The 22336-nt window shown below is 38.7% G+C and overlaps 1 protein-coding gene across 1 annotated transcript in view; it reads left to right on the top strand.

The window, feature by feature from the left end:
* PHF20L1 (PHD finger protein 20 like 1) overlaps positions 1-20755 on the top strand; it is a 57247-nt gene extending 36492 nt beyond the window's left edge. Inside the window, exons 15-21 of the mRNA XM_080339626.1 lie at positions 5457-5621; positions 6005-6186; positions 7940-8039; positions 10181-10376; positions 10791-11160; positions 14021-14186; positions 15326-20755. Coding sequence (XP_080195752.1) covers positions 5457-5621; positions 6005-6186; positions 7940-8039; positions 10181-10376; positions 10791-11160; positions 14021-14186; positions 15326-15468 — 1322 coding nt within the window. The 3' untranslated portion in view covers positions 15469-20755. The remainder of the gene's footprint in view (positions 1-5456; positions 5622-6004; positions 6187-7939; positions 8040-10180; positions 10377-10790; positions 11161-14020; positions 14187-15325) is intronic.
* The last annotated feature ends 1581 nt before the right edge of the window (positions 20756-22336 follow it).

Raw genomic sequence — 22336 nt, 5'->3', positions numbered from 1 at the left:
AACTTGTTTCTAGACAATATGAATGTCAAATTTTAGAAATTTCAAAGAACAAGTTTTGGCTTTAAGTGTTGAAAAGGGCACTTAGGTCTGTGACCTCGTTTTTTTGTGTTTATAGCACGTTCCTTCCATGATAGACATAGATATTTTGTAGATGTTTTTCTTTCTTCAAAAGACACATTTGCTCTCCTCATCTCTTCAAATTCTGCGTTTGAAGCCCTGTACACATCCTGCCTATTTTGCTCAGATGTTGAAATTATTCTTGTATCCAGTCTGTTGCTAAATTTCCATGGTTTACTGTATAAAACGCAGCCTCTCCCACCGGTTAATCCTGAACAGCTGAGGTTGGCGTCTCTGTAACAGCCTTGTCTGTTGTTTTGACACATGGTGATTCCATTTGTCTGTGTCTCACTTCTCAATTCTGATTCTTTGATCACATCACCCACTTTTGTCTTTTTCGCTCTTATTTCCATTCCCTAGATGGAGAAAAATAAGGGTTTTTTTCAGACATGAGGCTCTAGGTAGCTTGTGCTTTTATTAACAAAACAAACTAATCCTTTCAAAACACTTATTGCTTTTCTTTTCCTCCTTGTTTGAGAAGTACTTCTCTAAGAGTGCGGTTTAAAGCTCTAGCACCATCCTTTCCGTAACTCTCCTTGATGTGATTTCTGTGGAACAACTGGACAATATTTGGGTTTTCTTCTTTATGAAAAGATAACTATCCTGCTGACCAGTACACTTTTACAGTTTCTTGGTATTTCTTCAGCTTTTCCACATGCTTTGGTTCTTTTAATCTCCTGTGAAATTACATTACAGGTTCCTAGGTTTACTTTTTGTTTTGCATCCAGTGCAGTCTTAATTGCAGCATTATGGCAATAAAAATAATAGCATGGTCAAATGCAGGCTCATTCTGCCTTCTTGCCAAAGACTGACCTTATTTTTGTGTGTGTTATACCTGCTTACTTCAGAAAGTGTTTCAGGACTGAAAAGGATACTGCTGTTTTATCTTTTTTTCTTGAGAACATCTTTAAATATTCAGACTCTAAACATGAGAACACAGACTGTCCTTCCTACGCCTGTCGGATTGACTTGACTTTCGTGTACCTTGAGAGTGTACTTACTAGATATTGGTTGTCATAACTTCAGTTAAAATTTCTTAAAATATGACAAGGTGACAATGTAAAACCTATCAAACAAATTTCTAGACATATTTGCTCAAAAGCATGTGGAAAAACCCCATGCATTAATTTGAGCTTCTGACCACAGACTTTTAAAGATGCCTTGTGGATCTCTAAAGTGATTATGTGTTAGTCTATCCAGAATTTATGACATAACATGAAAACGTTCCCAAAGAACTTGGTGTTTGAATGTGAAGTGCAATAATTTAGGTTTATTGTACTTCACTTTATATTGGAGTAATATAATTTTAAACTATAAACTTCAATTGCTTACTTTACCTAAAGGTTATTGGGAGTTTTTCACTTGCGCTGGGAAGGCATTGAAGTATTTTTAAGAAGATACTGGTAAATGCCAAGTATTCAAAAGCCAAAGAAAAGAACAAAACCCTAAGTCATCCTCGCTACTTCATCTGTAATTATTAAAACATGCTGGAGTGAGTTAATATTCTCTTTAGGTTCCATTTTTAGGAAGAATGTTCTAAAGCAATATGCCATCCCCTTGTGTGCAGGAAAACCCGCAGCAGCATTCTCAATACAGTTCGATAAGAGTTAGAAAAATGTTTTATATCTCTTCCATTCTTTGAGAATATGACAGATTGAGTGTTGGTGTAAAAGTCTTTGAAAAAGAACTGGCATAAAAATATTTATCTCCCGAGCTTTCTGTTTCATTTATTTCCAAAGAAAGAGGTAAATTAAGGGGTTATCTGTCATCTCTGGTGCTGAATTCCAACATTTAGATGAATCATCAGAAAAGGCTGCTCTAGTGCAGCATTTAGAAGATTTGGGAGGAGTTGGTCTCACTGCTTCTCAGCTGAGTGTGTCATATTTTGCCTTTTTGCAAAGGCCTGTGCTTGAGAGCAGAGTCTGGGCCTTCTCACTGGCTCTGGTTTCATGCAGCTCCAACGTGTTTTGCAAACCCTATTCATCTTCTGAATTTTGGGGTTTTTTTGTTCCTTTGGTCTCTTTTTGCCAACTTGTCTTGAAACTTAGAGGCTTCGGAGAGGTACCATGGTTAGGTTGCAACTTCTAGGGGCCATATCCAATGCCTGTAAATATTAGGAGAAAACCATGTACCTCCCAATGCCCAAAAAATAGAAATTAAAAATCTAGATGCAAAAAGCGGCGTGAGTAAAACTTGAGCATTTTATTCTTTGGAAATTCATCTTGTGAAAATCTGTTTCTGGCAATCCAGAGGTATTCTGCTTGGGCACTTCTTTTTTAGCTGGAGGAAAAAGAAAGATATAGGATCATAGGAAGTCTTGAGTTGGAAGGGACCCACAAGGATCATGGAGTCCAACTCCTGTCCCTACAAACGCTTTGGTAGATTCTGTCCCTGAAAAAGCCCATTGAAAAATGATTTGTCATTAAAATGGACAAACAAAAACCCAAACAAACCAACCCTTCCCCCACAAAAAAACCACAACAAGTGAAGAAGAAAACAACAAACCCAACCAAACAGAAAAACATCAAACAACATGATTTTTTTTTCTGCTGTACATATGTGCAAGATTGACTTCCTATAAAACCCATATAACACAGAAGGTGGTAATTTCTGATTTTTATACTGTTGTTACAGTGACTTTGAGAGCAGTACAGAATGAAGTGATCAACTCAACTAGTCATGGACTTGACTCACCTACAGTGCAGATATTTGGGAAGTGTGGTAGATAGTGTGGTTTTGACAGAAGGAGAAAGTAAATGTGAGCAGTGGCTTTATGGAAGGTATTTAGGAGAGAGACATATTGTCGAAACCATAGCAAGAAAACTGTAGATACAGGTGATAGCAGGAAAGCTTCATACAGAAGGATGAAAGTGTAGAAATACGACTACTCACTTATATTCAAAGTAGTAAGTTTTGAGATGAGTAAGTGGATAGCTAATCTTATTTACCATTTGACCAGCATAAGAAAGACATGGACCTGCTCAAGCGGGTCCAGAGGAGGCCACAAAGGGCCTGGAGAACCTCCCCTCTGAAGGAAAGGCTGAGAGGCTGTTTAGCCTAGAAGAGAGAAGGCTCTGGGAAGTCCTTATAGCAGCCTTCTAGTATTTAAAAGGAGGAACCTCCAGGAAGGTTGGGAAGGGACCCTCAAGGAGTGTAGTGGGAGCACAACAGGTTGTAGTTTTAAACAGAAAAGGTAGATTTCTGTTAAATACTAGAAAAAATTTCTTTACTGTGAGGGTGATGAGACACTGGAACAGGCTGCCCAGAGAAGTTTTAAATGCCCCATCCCTGGGAGTGTTCAAGGACAGGTTGGATGGGGCTGTAAGCCCATGGTAGGGGGCCTGGAACTAGATGGTCTTCAAGGTCCCTTCCACCCCAAACTGTTCTGTGATTTGTGATTCCATGTGTTACCTGGGACAGTCTCTCCAGTTACTATGACTAAGGGCAGGCTTGTGAATATGTTTCTTGAAACTGTTGGGAATAGTATATGTTACAGGAAATTTTATCATGCTGGTACAAATATGAAGATTCCACCTGAATATGAGGAGAAACTTCTTTACTTTGAGGTACCAGAGCCCTGGAACAGGCTGCCCAGAGAGGCTGTGGAGTCTCCTTCTCTGGAGACATTCAAACCCGCCTGGACACCTTCCTGTGTGATCTGCTCTGGTGAACCTGCTTTAGCAGGTGGGTTGGACTGGATGATCTCCAGAGGTCCCTTCCAACCCCAGCCATTCTTTGATAAATGTCAGTACTGCTGTAGCACCAGTGGGTACAAGCTCTAGCTGAGCAGAGTGGGGTTCCAGTAGTGAGAAAATATATATATATATATATGTATATATATATATATATGTGTGAGATATATATATGTGTGTGTACAGTGTGGATCCCTCCAGCAGCTGGGCTCAAACACTTGTCTGCTCAGTAGCTGCCTATGGATCCCAGTCTTCCCAATTGCTGGCACATGGAGGTACAAGCCCCAGGGCCCATGGCCCTGCTGCAGTACAGACCATCTCACTCATGTGCACAGTCACACACCTCTGGACTTGGCCAGGACTCCCCAGATTCCTGCAGCCCCCCAGGCTTTCACCCTTAGAGACACACTTGCCGCTATAGCTGCCTCTTGCAGATCCACTCACCCACTGCTCCGAGGCCACTTCACCTGGTCACCAGCTGGTCCAGCTCGATCTCTGCTAACAGTCAGACACTTGCACTGGCTCTGGGTGCTGCAGGGTGAACTCATGGGCCTCTGTGATGAGAGGTTGGTATTTCAGTCACTTGCTCCAGTCTCTCCAGGTGCTGGCACCGCAGACACGTGGGCCCTTAGACCTATTGTCTGACTCCGTTTGCTGGTACTCTGACCCCTGCACACCAAATAGAGCCTCTCACTGGGGTAACAGTTAGAAATGGGGTTTAATAAGAATCACAGACTGGCTGAGGTTGGAAGAGACCTCTGGAGGTTCTGTGGTCCAACCCCCCTGACCAAGCAGGGCCACCTCAAGACAGTTGCCCAGGACCATGTCCAACCATGTCCAGACAACTTTTGGATATCTCCAAGGAGGGAGACTCTACTGCCTCTGCCAGCACAGATAGGACAGACTGTGCTGATCAGACACAGGGCATGGCCAGACAAAGTCTATTGACTGGCACACTACGCATGACTGGCCCTTTTTATTCCCTTTATTATTCCTCATGCATGTTCCTGTCCAAACCACTTAGGTCCATAAATATATATATATATATTTATGTATTTGCCCACACATATTTTGGTTTCATTGGCCCATTATCAGCTGCTGGCTCCTGAAACGGGCCTGAGAGCATCCAAGGACGGTTTTTTGGGGACTCCCTGTGCACATCTGCAGGTGTACAGACAAGCTTTTGTCACTTAACCTGGCAAGACTGGCTGCGGTTACTTGGTAACTACTACTTGTTGGTAGAGCTACCAACAGAGCTAAAGCAAAAAGAGAGCTCCCAGCAGCATCTCTAAGGACAGCAGATGGTACAGGATGAATTGTGGGGAAAAAAAGACTGTATAATATTAAAGGAAAAATGATTCCTCTGTACATTCAGAGATGGGAGAGGAGGGGAGTTAAATGGGTAATGCTTGTCTTAGCTATTGAACTTCATTATGTTTCTTCCTGGAAATTTTTTATGAAATACATTATGAAGAACTTTTGCTGTTTTTTATTTACAGTTTCATCATCCTAATACCTCAATGTTGATATTCTTTACTCCTGAACATAATGTTGCAGAATATTAAAATAAGTGTGGTTTTCAGGGTTTTTTTGCATTTGTCACAAACTTTACTCTTGTAACAGCAACTTTTCTTTTAACTTTTTCAGATTATTCAGATTATGAAGATAGTTCAATTGAATTCTTGGACAGATGCTCATCTCCATTAACACGGTCCTCGGGCAGCTCTCTGACTTTGCGCAGCATGTTCTCGGAGAAGAACACATCATACCAGTATCCAAGAGCTATCTTGTCTGTTGACCTTAGTGGAGAAAGTAGGTTGGCTGAACAGCAGCTTTCAGTTTGTAGGTTTAAATCTTTAAGTGAGAGAATTTTGAAGGAAATAACTTGGTTTATGTTTGGGGTTGTAGCTATAAATCTGGTGACTGATTTCTGCTTCATTTGTTGAATCAAAATGCTTACGCTGCTCAAACTGTTCTGCATTTTACTTACTTTAGTTAAGTGTTGCTGCTCTGCTTCTGAGGAGATGATATTAAAGGCATTTTGCGGAATTCATCAAGAAATCTGATACACCAGCAGTGTGTTTGGGAGTGATTTTTGTTGTATGCGGGTTAAGATTAACTGCTAAAAAAACCTCAATCTCTATAAGGTATTGTATCTCTGCACACAAAATTTCACATGTATTTATTTTTACTAGACCTTTCAGACGTGGAGTTCTTGGATGATTCCTCTACAGAGAGTTTGTTACTCAGTGGCGATGAATACAATCAGGATTTTGATTCAACTAACTTTGAAGAGTCTCAGGATGAAGATGATGCTCTCAATGAAATTGTTAGATGCATTTGTGAACTGGATGAAGAAAATGGCTTTATGATTCAGGTAAAGAAGTTTAGTGGGGAGCTGGGGGGGCTCTATTTTCCATGTGAATTTGTTGCTCATGAAGGTGCCCTTTGGATGTGTTGGAGACTGAAGTTATGTAGAGAGCTCTAAATAGAAACGAAATATTTCTGTGTTGTGCACTTCGCTTGACTGCGGTGTATGCAGAACTGTTCTGCTAGGATGGAATTTCTCTAACAAATGGATACTTAGAACAAGTTTGTAAGGAAAGATAACCTTTTTCTTTATAGCTAGTTGATAAATTTGGAATGAAGTATCCCTTCCTGCACACAAATCACTGCTTCTGTCCACAGACCATCCCAGTTATACCAACCCTTCTGGTTTGGCCCTTGTGCTTTGTGGTACCACTTGTAAATACCACTCTACTCGCTGTAAATGCACCTCAGCTGTATATACAGTGTGTGCACAGCATTCAAGTGCTGATGGGTTGCAACTACTGCTGCTTCTTTATTTGTACTCCAGTGAGGGGAGCATTTCCCATCTAGTAATGAATAATTTCAAGTCTTTTTCTCAAGAAATTCTTGATATGGTGATTAGATCAGATACAAGCAACAGTGAGGAAGAACTCAGTTGTTAATAACTTTAAAAACGCCATGAAATTCCTGTGTGTTTTTCCCCACTCAAAAACCAGGTTTGTATTCATCTATTAACGTGGTAAGGTTTCTGTTGAAAATATGGAGCCTTTTTAGTTGAGATCTGAAGAACGCAGGTATGACAGTTTTGTGTTAATGGACTTAAAGTCTTTTAGCAATGACAGATCTAAAAATGAAGGACACAAAGACTGTCCCTGAGAACACACTACTGAGAATGCACTGTTGTGTTGGAGGATCTAAACAGGAGTTTAGTTATGCTAATAATATGGAAAAATGGACTGATGCGGAAATCTTTGGAGAGAGGAGAGGAAACTGTAGCCATGACGGTGTCTTAAGAGGAGAGGTGACTTCAGTTGTTTTAATAGGTTGATGCTCAAAAGCCTGTCAAAGCAAAGAAGACTTTCAGCAGTAAACCAACAGGTAGTTAGAACAAAGGCAAATGCTGAGTTGAGGAAGGGAAATGTATTTTTTCAGTGGTAGTTTCCTACCTGTTTCTGAAGTCCAATGACAGCCTGATTTTTTTGATCACTTATCTCCTCTTCATGCCTTGTCTCACTGAGAGCAACCAGTTTGCTATTTCTAGGCCCTCATGTCTTGCCACTTCTATTTTGCTCTCCTATTCTCTTGTTTCTCCTCTTTCATTTTCTCTTCATTTTCTTTTTCTTTTAGATTTTCCATTGGTGCGATATTAAAAACACATCTTTCTAGCGCACTGGAGAGATGCTTTGTAAATATAAATAATTAAACTGAAGAGTTTTCTACTTTTCACTGTTATGCTGTAACGTATTACATTATCTTTCTACTTCACTGTAATATTATACTCCTGTCTTATGTTTCACTACTAAATATTTAGGTGCTAAAATACTGAATGTTGTAATGAAATATTATTAAATATTACGTCGTCATTTTTCTTTTTCCAGTCTGGAATTTGTGGTTGAGGTGACTTTCAGAACTAGAGCTATTTTTTTTTAGCTTCATGTCTTTGCCGACCCAAACACAAATTGCCCAATTAAATAATCTTACTCATACCAGCTGTTTAACTTAAACTACTGTTCTCTGCATTTTGACGATACAATAGCTTCTGATTTATGAATCTCCTTATCTCAGTTTTAGCTTTTGCCTTTTTATCTTTGTGATATTAGTGTGAAGAGTGCTTGTGTTGGCAGCACAGCGTGTGCATGGGGCTGCTGGAGGACAGCATTCCGGAGCAGTACATCTGCTACATCTGCCGAGATCCACCAGGTACGGCCAAACCGCCCCCATCTGCAGCTATCTGCTTGGGATTTTTAAGCAGAAATGTTATGCATTGCTTAAATTGTCAAAGTTTTGTCTGGTTTTGTTGTTATCTGTTGTACTTCTTTGGAGCAAGTGCTTTGAAGTTTAGCTGAGCAGAAACTTTCCTGTTAGTAACACTGAACTACAATAAGTCTTACTCATGATCGTAGTTACCATCACGTTAGTTGTTTCAGCTTAATTCCCTCAAAACCTTAACACTTTTTCATGCCACTATAGTCTGAAAAATAAATCATTCTTGTTTTGCCTATACTTGTAATCACATCTGTTCATTTAATTTATTTTTTTTAATGAAAAAGGACTCATTACCACAGTACACTCAGATATGCTGTGGTTGTCATTTCATACCAGTTGCAAATTTATGTTTCTGTTTGTCCAGAATTGTGTAAATAAAGGTGCGGAACTGAATATGTGAAATAAGAAAAGATTTAACGCTTTTTATAGTAAATGGTAGTGCACAAACAGCACATCTTGCATTTAAGGCTGTTAGGATAAATTTGAAACGGTAAGAATAAGGAAAAGCCTATTTACTTTTAAACTGAATTCATTTGATGAAGATGATGTTGATTTAAAAGTGATTCTGTCCATAAACCCGTTTTTCTTAGCAGTTATTTGGAGAAAAACTACACCATTTGGAAGAAGGTGTTAGTATTTTTTCCTGACAATCAATATGAACACACATATGTGTGTTCTGGTGAAAGAGCCAACAGTCCAGCTGTTTCAAGTGTGAGACTACACGCCTGAATTTACTTTCTTTCTGAATTTAACAAATCAAATCTGAAAACTGTTTGCAAAGTTTTATAAAACAGCACAGTTTTTTATTAGTTGTTTTTGAGAAGAAAATTGAGGAAAATAGAGCTGGACTGCTGTGACTTTTTCCATTTGCTCTGATCTGAATGTAAATCGGTGCTATAGAGTCTCGTTTGGTAGTTGTGTGTCGTGTACTCTTTGAGCAGTCAAGCTTTTTCTTACGAAAACCAACTAATTTGTCTTGTGTTCTTTCCCTGCGCTGTACCAGGTACTTCGTTATCCCCTGCTATGCAGAGACTGTGTCTCTAATTTTTAATCTTCTCTCCCTTCCTAACCAATCCTTCTTTTCTTTCTGTGTCAGGAGAAAAAGGTCATTCACAATGTCAGTATTTTAAAGTGTATTGGGATAATGGGCAGAAAGGAGATAGACAGGGTATTCTCCTGAAAGGTATGAAGGGCTTCCATCAACCTGTTCTTTGTTCTGTATATGATGATAGTCTGATATGAAATGCAGTGTAAGATATTGCGGTCTCAGTCTGTTTGTCTGGGTTCCTCATTGTGAACAACAATATTGAAATAATTTTCAGTATACTTTTCTAGTTTTGTTTCTTTTTATGAGGTGTTTTGTTTTGTTTTTTAGTTATTGAGTTACTGTAGAAGCATTACCTAGATACCCCTTTGCCTGTTGGGGTTATTGTTGTAGATGTTGCCATAGCCTTGGAAAGCTAAGGCACATTTACATCAATATTGTGTCAGGTAAAAGGCACCATAAAGGAGACCATAAGAGCTCCAATGTCAGAGGACTTTGAAACCTCTGCTTTTCTTGAAGCCTTTTCCTGCCTTCTAATACATAGAAAATTGACTTCACTATTGAAACAAAATATTTGCCTTTAAGAAACAAACAAACAAACAAAGTGTGTTGAGTAGGTCCATATAGAACCCACTGTGTAACAGTTCTCTTAATAGCTTAGATTTTTCTTTCTTTTTTTTAAATAAGATGCAGTATTTAAATAAAATGCCAATTTATACTTTTATTTTTTGAGGTTAGATTGGTAATAGCAAAGTTCTAACATCCTGTACTTTGATTGCAAAGGGGATTAGATTTTTGTTTCGAGTGCCATTGAAATTTCAGGTTTATTTTTGTTTTCATAAATGTTAAGAGCTTCCTCTTAATCCATGAAAAATAAATTTTAATGTCTTAATAGCAAGATCTTGAATCATTATTTTGTGGCTGTTAGGAGGTATTTAGGAGAGTACAGCATATGATATAACACTCTAGTTTTAATTACAGTTCTGCTGTGGCTTTAGCTGGCCCTGAAGTTGTTTATTGCTTACCCCAGGTCAGAGGTGGAGTGCCAAATATCTTTACGATAAAGACTGGCTGAACAATGGACACATGTGTGGATTATCCTTTTTGAAAGAAAACTACTCTCACCTTAATGCCAAAAAGATTGTGTCAACACATCACCTACTGGCAGATGTATATGGTGTGACTGAAATATTGCATGGACTTCAACTGAAGATTGGGATATTAAAGTAAGTATCTGTCCAAGGTTTATTCCCCATCTTTGTATATTTAGGTAGCAGGAACTATCATTATTCCGTTTGCACTATTCTCTCACATTAAAGTTATTTATTGTATAATAGTTTAATTCAAGTGCAAAATGTGGAGTACCCTCAGATTCAGTGGGAGTTAGGTGTTCGGCACCTGAGCAGATCTTGTGTATTTGGTTTATTTGCGACTTCTATTTTTTATTATTTTATAGTTAATTTTGTATTAACTGGATATTCTGGATTTATCTTTAAATTGATAAATGATTGAGGACTACTTACATGTTTGGTAATGGTGCTTATCCATCGCCATGATGTAGCAGAAGCAGATGCTTGATGCTTCAGCGCTGTAAGTGGCATTCTCTGTAACTTGCTTTATTTTCCTCTTATTCAATGCAGAAATAAACATCACCCAGACCTTCATCTCTGGGCTTATTCAGGGATGCGAAAAGAACAGGAACAAATAACTGTTGGGGTAGAGAAAAAATCGGTGACTTTGCCAGATGCCGTTAATCCACCTGAAAGGACGTGTCACAGTCAAAACCATAGAGAGCCACCCTGTAAACCCCAGAAGATGGAAGAAACGTACATCACAAGTGAGCACAGTTACCAAAAACCTCAGAGTTTTGGTCAAGAATGCAAAGCAGTCACTGACCCTATGAGCTCAGATGATGAAGATACAAGTAGTTTTGAGGAAGATCAGGAATTTCACACAGAGAATAAAAACTGTTTACAATATTCATTTAAAGATGATGGCATGAATGAGCAGGTAAGTATCGTTTTTCATCTGGGAAGTTTCTTAGTCAGGTAAATATTCAGTCTGATAACTCAAGTGCATACAAGTATTTAGAAATGCTCATTGTTATAACTCAACACATTCTGTCAAATAATATGTCAACAGAAATCACTAGAAGCAAAGTTGGATCACTGAAATAGTTTCAGGTAAAGTGTACTCATTTCAGTTGGTGAAAGAAATGCAAAGTGTGGTTGAAGTATTGCCTGTGCAAGTACTGGTTTTATGCTTAATCTAATACTTTATTTGGAAAAAAAAAAAACAACAGAAATCCTATGCTTAAAATGCAGGATCTTGAAACAGAACTTATGTGTTTTGTTTTGTTTTCTTTTTTGCAAGGTAAGTAAAAATTAACAGGTTTCCTTTTTTCTCTGGACAAGTTTCCTTTTTCCTCTCAGTTCCATTTTCTATGTGTTTTGTTGTTGTTTAATTAACTGAGATTTGTAAAAGAGTTTATTATTGTACCATGTTCTTCTTTTAATAGCAACACTGCCTAGAATTCTGTCCACAAGTGGCGATTTACTGACCAACTAATTTCACCTCATGTACAGCTCCTTTCGAGTCTTGTTTCACAGGTTTTTAGTCAGGTTTATATTTGGCTATTTAAACGTCTTTCTCATTCTTGTGTTAATGGTTTGAATCCATTACTTTGTGGAAAAGGTCTGAAACTTATTAGTCTGGTTTTAATGCAGAGTTCTGTTTGAGCAAAAATCAAAGTAAACCAAACTTACCTGTTTTCTGCATTATCAACTTTGTGAGGAGAAATCACCCAACTCACCCCCCTTTTGAAGTACAGTTTCTGGTGTGGAAGAAATGAGTAAGACATGTATTTTTTTCTTTTAATTTCAGGTTTAAATTTGGCATGTAAACTATATAGTCTAAATGGAAAAATTTGGCTCCTTCTAGTTAGAAATAACTGTATGCTAAGTTGCATGATTATACTCAGTATGGAGACGTGCAACGGTTTGAAATATGCTTTCCTTCCCACAGTAGCCTAAGTTGGCATTATAAATAGTATAAATGTATTTAGAATTAAAAGAAAATACATGCAAGCAGCAAAACAAAACTAATGTTTCCTTCAAAGACAAAAGGTGATACCTAAAAAGCGATGCCCTCTCTGTTTTAAAGCAGGAGGAGATCTGGTTGGGGCAGTGTCAGAGTGATCTTTCCTATGGGACACCTTAGTTCACCTTGTTGCCCGTAGTCAATCTTGATATCTGAAATAAGGTTTTCTGTCTAGACCTGCTACTTATTGAAAGGCTCTCCTGACTTCTTTGTAAGGTGCCACCTTCACCTCTTTCTGTCAAAGTTTGATTTGGGCTTTGGATTCTGCCTTCTAGTGTCCTTCAGAGCCTTGAATATTCTGTTTTTCCATACTGTTGCACCTTATCCTAATCTATATGTCTGAATATCATCTTTTCTCTTATAAACAGTGTTCAGATTGACTATTACCAAGTCCCTTTTCTGGACTGTGCATCATCTCTCAAATGTATTTAGTTTATTTGTTCGTACTTCTGAAAGCACCAGCCTCCCCCACCTGAACCTCCCCTTTATTTCTTCACAACCAGGGTCCTGTACTCTGCTTTTTTTACCAGCACTCCCTCATTGCCTACATGGATCTCTTAGCTTAGAGGGGGATGTGTTTCACCTTCTGCTTTATTTTTCGAGCAGCATTTATTAGCCATTTGAACAAATACAAAGGTCATTAAAAGGAAAACATAAATGTGATGTTCTTTAGCTTTAAGATTTTTCTCTAACTTACTGCAGTGGGCATCTAAAAGATTCACCTGACAGATGATCTTGGGGTTAGAATCATGGACTTGGGTTCTCATACGGCAAGGAAAAAACTGCGTTCTTTCGTGGTTTTACAGAGGGTCTGGAAACTGTAAGAAATGGGACATTTATTATTTACATTGGAAATATCCTTTTAAAAGATTATTAACAGTTTGTGGTTGCAAACCTGTTGTCTTGAAATGTGAGATATTTTATCTGAAAGATGTTAGAGTTCAGAGGCTTTTACGACTTTTAAAATCTAGCTTTGGGAAATAACTTTGACTCCTTTAATGAATATTTTGAGTTTTAACAATACTCGTCCTCCAGAACTCGCTCAAAAAGCTGCCAGCAGGTCAGTCCGAGAGTTTTTCTTAATCGATTTTAAGTCTTAAACAGTTACTTTTTGCTTAAGAAGTAACTTAAAATCCATCAGTCCTTAATTTCTTCTTCCCCTCTCACCCTTCTGATTCTTGGCTGGAGGGAGAAATAATATAAGAAAAAAATGCTGTTAAATCTATTGTTATGTGATGTGGAAAAAAAATCAGCTGAGCACTTCATTAGAGAAGTGTATTAATGCAATAAAAGTCACTTCTTACTGTGACATGTATTTGTGCCAAATAGTAACTGTTGACATCTTGGGTATTACTGCGTTTTAGGGAGTTTTCTTTCATTCTAAATTTGAAACATACCTTTGAGTTTTGTACATTTTCAGTGGTGCTAGACCAATATAGTTCACCACTTAATGATTTAACTCATGGTTTATAGGAAAAGGGCACAGAAATGTCATCTCACTGCGTTGAACAAAGTGCTTAAGCTGGTAAGCTTTACCTCTTGCCTCACTCTCCCAGTGCTACACGTGCTCATTTATTTGGAATTTGCGTTTTGTTTGGGTTAGTCTACTGATGTATCACGGTACGTGGCTTTTTGAGTGTTGTCAAGTAGACAGAAGCACAATTCTCAACCAGTGTGGTTTATCATGTGATTGAAGTCAACACCAAAAATTAAAACACAAAAAAACCCCTTCTTAAATGGCTATTTTTTTCTTTCTGTTGCTACTATAAAGAAGAATTCTGCAGAAGGAAACACTGTGTTTGTTTGCAATGAAAGAAAAGGCTCAGAGGAACAAGTGGACACACATCTTCAATGGCAGCTAAACCTCCTCACCCACATAGAGAATGTACAGAACGAAGTCACCAGCAGAATGGACCTGATTGAAAAAGAAGTTGATGGTAACTGCATTGCCAGATACTTTATACACCTGTAACAGCATCTTTCATAACCGCTGTGTTGAAGGTGATCTGAGGCACTGAGGATGGATTTTTAAGAGTTGTATTAAAATTCGGGTACCCAGAACTATAACCAGGGTTTGTACCCTTGATCCCTCTGCCCCCTTCCACGAGTTTTGAAAGCCCAATAAAGTAGCTTAAGCACTTGGGACCCCTGAAAATTTAGCTCAAGTTTGTGATGTTAGGCAGGCTTCAGAAAGCTTAGCTAACTTGTCTTTGTACAGATATTGCTTGTAAAGTTGATCAGTTTTTCTATGCCTGAAGTGGTTTGGCCTGATTGTTCTAGTATTTGACAATATTCAGGAAAAAAAATAGTGTTCATTGTACCTTCAGTTTGGTTTGCTATATGTTAATAAATAAGTTTCAGGAAGTCTAATCAGTCTTGAATGACATTATAATGTAGGAGCAAATATCAATATCTAAAGTTTACCTGCCAGTCATAAAGATTAAGAAAGAGAGGAGCTTGTAGTCTAGTCATAGGAGCCCTTAATTATCTTTTGACAAATAAATTTGCCTTATTCCTATGTGCAGTTTCAGTACTTCTCCTTATACTGGGCAGTATTTCTAGACTAACAGGGTTGACTTTTTCCCTTCTCTGTCTCTACAAGCATAGAAATTCCTCAAAAAACATTTGTTGAAGATTGGAAAACCATTCTGTAATCTGGACCCTGTTAAGCGGAGCCTGTTAAAGTGGCAGAAGGAAACCTTGCATTTAAGGTTTGCCTTTTCTGTTGCAGGACTGTCAGAGCTAGAAAGCTGTGAGCTGAGGTTTCTTTTAGGTGTGTAGATGGTAAATTGTTAGCCAAGGATATAATTTGCATCCAGGTACCTTTTTTTTAATAGCAACAATGAAATCAGGCGATATGTTTGATTTGTTTGAGTGAAACATGGGATTAGTTGGTGTTTCCTTAATCAATATTTCTTCTGTTAAATAAAAATCACAGCCTCAGGATAGTGAAAATCACACCCTCAGGATGTTTTCCTTTCTTATAAAAGACAGAGTAAGAAAGCAAAGTTTAATTTTCATGAAAGCTGTTTCTCAAAGACTTATTCTAATCAACTTCTTCCTTTTCCTTCTGTAGTTCTAGAAAGCTGGCTCGACTTCACTGGAGAACTGGAACCACCGGATCCTCTGGCCAGATTGCCTCAGCTCAAGCGACGTATCAAACAGCTCTTAATTGACATGGGGAAAGTACAGCAAATAGCAACGCTTTGCTCTGTATGACAAAAGGAAGAATAAAGAAATAAAAATAAGTTCTTTACAGTGAATTTTCTGACTAGCCACAAGACTGACAGGAAGATAACAACAAGCTGAGCATTTATCTGGTTCTTTGCTGATTACATTAATAGCCTGAAGCTTTAGAGAGAGGAGAGGAAATGTAGATTAAGGAATCTGTTATATTGAAAATCTGAATATTCGTGTCCAAGCTTCAAAATGTGATACATTACATTCTGAGAAACGTGGATGTGATTTTTAACATGCTAAACAAGACAATTCCCACAGATAAGAAAGCTGAAGCAACGAAACCTGTGCGAAGAACAGCGCTACTGGTTTGAAACCTTTGGCAAAACGTTCTAAACTTGCAGACGTCAACTGGTGAAAAATTCTTGGGAACTGCTTTTTTATTGAATTCCTTTTCTCTTGCTAGTGAAAGATAGACACAGAGAGATCTATATCCTCTCTACAAGGAAAGTTTTTTAGATTATTTCCTTCTCTCATGAATGTTCAGGAAAATGAACGTACCTGCTTTGATTTATTTTTTATTTTTGAAAGAAATTGCTGATCATTGTCTCCTTTTTAAAGTATTTTTTTAACTAGAAATCCTTATTACAGCACCCTTAGGCTCCTTTAAGTGGCAAATAGTGGTCAGATGTGCCAAATAATATTAAAACCACTGGGATGAGAGTTTGTGACTTACATGAAGGTTTTATTTTCCTGAAGTCCTACTTGGTGCCAGCAATCCATCCAAAATTGTATCTAGTTTATATTTTTTTATGTTCTCTTGCAGTATTCAGGATTCAAGGTACAATTTTTGTCCTGGGTAATTCAGTTCTGGTGTTCACCCTCTGAAAAGTTACCGTCCTCAGCTGGGATGAGGAATGACGAGAGCAGCAAAAGTGTTTGTGGCTGTGAATATGTGAAACCACTGGAATAAATATCATGCGATAATGTCACCCAAGATGTTTTTGTAAAATCATTCGCCTTCAGTGAATGAAACATCACAAAACCAAAGGCAACCTACTTGATTTATTAGCTCTTGCTGGATTTGGAGCCCAGGACTTTCCCTGTGCTTACAAGTTGCCGCTGTACCCAGTGCTACGTACGTATGTGTATGTATATGTGTATAGAAACACATGTACATATATACATACTATATACATTTATATCTACACATGTCTAGTTTTATTACAATAGACTATTAAAACTGGTGGTTAACATGAAATGTTACCTTTTAACAAGCAGTTTCTAAAATTGAAAATAATGTATGTACAGGTTTTGAAATTTGTAAAATATGACTGTTAAAAGGAGGCTATTTAACTGATGACATTAAGATACTTGAACGTTTTATGCCTCACGTCTGTTTATCAGTTCTAGTTATCTGTATAAATGCATTTTAGAACCGATAGACAGTAAACTTGAATTTACCTTTTGATAAGAGTACAAGCCACTGTACATTCAAAAATTATTTAAATTTGCAAACACACTGTTCTATATGTAAGGTACTGTATGTAAAACTGTTTATTAAAACTATTCTGCATACTCTACATTTTCCACTTTTCTTCCTGATCTACATACAAATGTAAAAAGTGATTGTTACAATGTACAGACCATCAAAAAACCTTGGAAAAGCCTTTTGAGGATGCATAAAATTGAAAAACATGCCAAAGATGGATTATGTGAGAAAGACTTTGCAACCAGTGCATTGAACTGTCATGATAAAACCGCTTTTGGGAAAGAAAACAGCGTGGCTGGTTCATTGCTAAAATAAACCTACCCTGACATTTCCCATCTGTCTTACCATGTCTGATGAAGTGAGTTATGGCTCTTGATGTCCAAAGCAAAATGTAAAACCCCTGTTAAAGAGCAGTTGCTATTGAAAGAGTCTTGCCACACCAAGCTTATAGGAGATGTTACAGAGCTGTATGGTAACGTGGAATTAATTGTGGAATCGTGATTGGCAACTTCATAATGCAGAGAGAACACAAGGAGCTGAGGAGTTGTTGACATTTTTATAGCATCTGTTAATAAATAAAATACTCTGTTGTATAGTTGGATGCTTAAATAACTGCTTCAAACAATATGAATAGTTGAGTGACCTACTTGCTTTTGGATATGTGAGACTTTTTTATATATAATATGTTATTCACTTGCTGCATCTCCTTGAATGTGGTACTGTGTGTACTGTATAAGTGTAAATCCAGAAATTACTTTGAAACAAAGTGGAGTGTATTTACATAATTTATACAGCATACACTGTAGCAATATCATGCAATGTGTGTGCATGTATGTGGTGTAATATAATTGTAAATGTTACTGAAGCAGGAGGTGGTTGGAAAACTCCAGGTGAGAAGATGGAGGTTTCATTCTTGGTGCAGAGATGGAGGAATGGTGTCCTGAAAAGGAGATCGTAAGGTCAAAGTTGCCCTTTGCAGCTTTATTTTCTCTTTGTGTAATAGTCTCTACATTTACATGAGTGTGTAATTTTATCCCTCGGGATCCTGCCTTATTCAGGATGGACTGTGCTTACAAAACCAAATAATCTGTTCAGTATATTTTTATCTGCGTTTCTTGTGTAGTCACGTATTACAGAAGTCCCTGCAAGCATTCATAGCTTCTAAGAAATACAATCTCATTGTCCTTATGGCAACTGTTTTGATACACTGTGTATTGCTGGAGTGCTTCCCAAACTTCTCTGAGTTGGTTTTCTCAGATTCTCATGTGAGTTTTTCTCAAGTATCCAAAGGTTTGGGATGTTTTTGAAGTTTCTTAAACACAAGTCAGGTGCCATAAAAATGTGTTTTGCACAGAATGTGACCTGCAGTTGATTGCTCGTGTGCCAATCCAACCCAGTGCGATCTGGCTCGTATCTGTGTTTCTTCTAGTTGGCCTTATTGACAAAATCTCTTTCCTGTAGGCATCACTGCCCCTCTATCTTTCTGCTTCCTCTGTCAATAAGCTGGGGACCCACATGCAGTTGATTTGCGACACTTTATCAGGGTGTGAATTGCAATTACTTGTGCTGTATGATGGAGGCAGACCCGCTCTGACGCAAAAATACGGTCATGTAAGGACTGGTTTTGATACATGGACACAGAAAGGTAGAATTTTTAGATTTGCAGTCTTAGTGTAAGTTCGTAGGATTAATAAAAGGGAAACACTGTTGTACAGAAACTTGTGATTTCACAGGACTAAATGGCAAAATTGTAAAGCCTTTAAATGCCCAACTTTTAGTCAAGAGGGTTTGGTGTTTTTTCATGGAGGTATCAGGGTGATTCATTTCAAAACCTTCTCCTTCCTGTGACTACCAAAGGCATCTATTTATGGATTTCTGTGTTTTCCGTTGCAGTGATGGCGATAGGACATCAGTATTACAGCCATAAATGAAATGTAGTCGTGGTGACGTGATCAGGTATCACACGATGGGGCTGCCTGTGATTTAGTTACAAACTGGAGGTACCTCATATGGCAGGGAATGGGTTGGAAGATGCTTCTTTCCTGCTAACCCCTTTCTTGGGTAGCTGTAGGGTGAGTAGTGCCCATATGTTGGGTATTCTGGCCTTAGATGTGTAGATCTTTGTAAATTCCTCTACAGCAGCCTGTCGTCCTGTTTCAAGTAGTCCAAGACGATGAGTTGCAATTTCCTGATAGGTTTCACATAGTTGTTAGGTGGCAAAGAGTTGAAACTTCTTCCATGGGTGCAGTCCTCTTGTATGGCTGGCACAGAATCATTCTATAGACATCATCTATCATTCTACAAAATGGTAGGCATCCGCCTGTCTCTTAGCTTCAACATATGCTCATCTGTTTGTTCTGCAGCTTGCATCTGTTTCTCCTTTGGTTCCTCAGCTTTCTGTCATCTGCGATCACTGAAGGGTTTCGCTCCTGTGTTTTGTGCCCAGTTCTTTCTGGTTGTGGTCACAGGGAAAGGTCTGTTCTTCTGTCTTCAGCTCCCAATGTGTCCTATGAGCTGTGAATGGCTCGATGGTGTGTATCACAGTCAAAATCTTTAGATATTTTTTGCTGCCTTTTAGTAAGCCTCTTCTGGTCATGTGCAAAGAGTCATCTCCATCTGCTTCCACCTGGCCCCTGACAACTAGACTTGAATGAATATTACAGCACAATTGGCACTATTGGGCTCCAGCACTTCTTACCAAACTGAAGGCTGGGGTGTAAAAGAGTCACTCAAACATCACAGTAAAACTATGAAAGCATTTTGATGCTTGTGAAGCGGAATATTTTCCCTTTGTATTTGAAAGGAAGCTGGAACTGTTTTTCTTCACTGAAAATTTAAAGGACCCAAAGCAGATCCTGAACTGAATTGGAGCTTGAGGTAAAAATCAACAACGAAAACAGGCGATGGGAAGGACTTTGCGAATGGGAGGTTTGTGACAAGAAGTTGACACTCAGGCCCTGTTGTGGTTACGTGGAGGTGCTGGTGCGTCCAGGGGCTGCCAGCAGCGATGCCATTTACACACGGGGCCCAGCTTTGCTGTGACAGTTTAGAAGACTGGAACCATAGCTTTTCTATGGCTTAGAAATGTTGTAGTACATGCACCTTAATCTTGGAGTGCTTATTAAGGTCAGAGGCTTAATCACTTCTGAAATGCCCATTGCTATTCTCACATTTCATTATCTGACACATTTTCTCTTGTACTGAGTCCATATGGCTTTAGGTGATCATTTTACAGTGGATGTTTGAAATACTTCAGTAATGGTTTTTATTACGCTGTGTTACGTTTTGGGCACTGGGTGTTGGGGTCTGTCTTTAGCAATAAGTATTATACACTGTGTGTATATCTGTTTATATATGAAAACCAAGCATGGATCATGTAATGATGGTGAAAATACACTGCCTGAAGAGCAGATGGTGCGTTTGGCAGCCATTCTGCACCAGCCTGAACTACTCCAATAATTAACATTGGAGACTGTATGGAGGAAACGAACTAGCGTGAAAGATCATTCAGGAGTGAATTTCCCCTTCTGTACACACTGGGCCTGTGTGTAAGCAGAGGTGCCAGCTTCATTCTATGGATTTAATAACTAAATCTAATTCAATCGCTGTTTACTTCCACCAGCAGCCTCCTATTCTTTAAAACTGGCCAGAGCCGCCTCCGTTCAGCTGTAGCTACATGTCAGTGTATTGTCACTAAACACTCTGAGAGAGGCAGCAGTGCATTGCTATTAAACCTATGAGAGAAGCAAAATACTTTCTTCTGTGATTTGTTTTTTTTATAATAGCAATAATGTTGACTGCATTCTGATAATCACAATAAAGGTCTGTTGAGATTGTTATGTGCCTGGGCTCCTATTCAGTGGACTTTTGGTGAGCTGGTGAGTGCTTGGACACCTTTTAAAGCTTTAGGGAAGCTTCAGTTGCGTTTTTAGCATGTAGTCAATAAGTTCTATGCAGTCATTGATACTCATTTATTTGTACTCATTGCAAAGCTTTAGGGCATCTTCAGTTCTATTTTAGCCTGACGGCAAATTATGCAGTCAGTCAATTATATACAGTACTGAATTAATTGCTGTCTGGCAAAGTAATTAGATTTTTCCTTTTCCTCAACTGCTTTGATATTTAACAATTTCAGGGTTTGGATTTTGCGATGCACTCGGTTCTTGAACAACAATTGTCTTTCAACACCGTGTGCACGGTGACGGCATCTCTTCTTGTGGGCAGATGTCTGCCTACTAAAGGGGGCTTCTAGTTTTGGGTCTTTGTACAATGCCATGACAAAATAACTTCAACTTGATTTTGGTGATTTCTTATATTTTAGCATTTCTTACAAACTGTTGTTCAGGATGCTATTTTAGTGGGAAATAAATAAGCAAATTATGGAAAGGAAATTCCTGTCCCAAATGTCCTGTGGAACAAGGTGCAGATGGTGGCAGGTGAATGAAATCAGACAATGTGAGTTAGTAACACAGATAATTTTTTCTGTTCTTCACAGCAAAACCAGGTATCTTAAACATGCAAGAGATTTCAAAATTGTATTTCTGAAACAGCCATGGAGGTTTAGATTGGGCATTAGGAAAAATTTCTTCACTGAAAGGGTTGTCAGGCATTGGAACAGGCTGCCCAGGGCAGTGGTGGAGTCACCATCCCTGGACATGTTTGAAAGGTGTTTAGATGAGGTTCTTAGGGACATGGTTTAGTGCTAGAGTTAGGTTATGGTTGGACTTGGTGATCCTGAGGGTCTTTTCCAACTGAAATGATTCTATGGTATTTTGGTCATTTTAGAGGTACAGTGTCAAAACAGTCTCTCAAATTTCAGATTCAGCACCAAATTCAGATCTTGGATTACCCTGAAATGCTTTTCCCATTTAGCAGACTTATTAAAGAAAAGGTTTTTTGAGACAGACCAAACATCTGCCAGCCCAATGTCTTCAGTAAAAATACAACATCAGCGTCTATAGAGCCATACTGGCTGTAAAAGATCTGTACAAATTGGTCCTTCTCTTAATTTGCATTTCTGGTAAACTGTATAAGTTGGGGAATGACCTATTAGAGAGCAGTGTAGGGGAAAGGGACCTGGGGGTCCTGGTGAACAGCAGAATGACCATGAGCCAACACTGGGCCCTTGTGGCCAGGAAGGCCAATGGCATCCTGGAGTGTATTAGAAGGAGGGGTGCTCAGTAGGTTGAGAGAGGTTCTCCTGCTCCTCTACTCTGCCCTGGTGAGACCACACCTGGAATATTGTGTCGAGTTCTGGGCCCCTCAGTTCCAGCAGGACAGGGAACTGCTGGAGAGAGTCCAGCACAGGGCAACAAAGATGCTGAAGGGAGTGGAGCATCTCCCGTGTGAGGAAAGGGTGAGGGAACTGGGGCTCTGGAGCTTGGAGAAGAAGAGACTGAGGGGTGACCTCATTAATGT

This window comes from Nesoenas mayeri, assembly GCF_963082525.1.
Source record: "Nesoenas mayeri genome assembly, chromosome: 2".
NCBI classification, from domain to species: domain Eukaryota; kingdom Metazoa; phylum Chordata; class Aves; order Columbiformes; family Columbidae; genus Nesoenas; species Nesoenas mayeri.
This window is presented reverse-complemented; position numbering and strand designations above follow the sequence as displayed.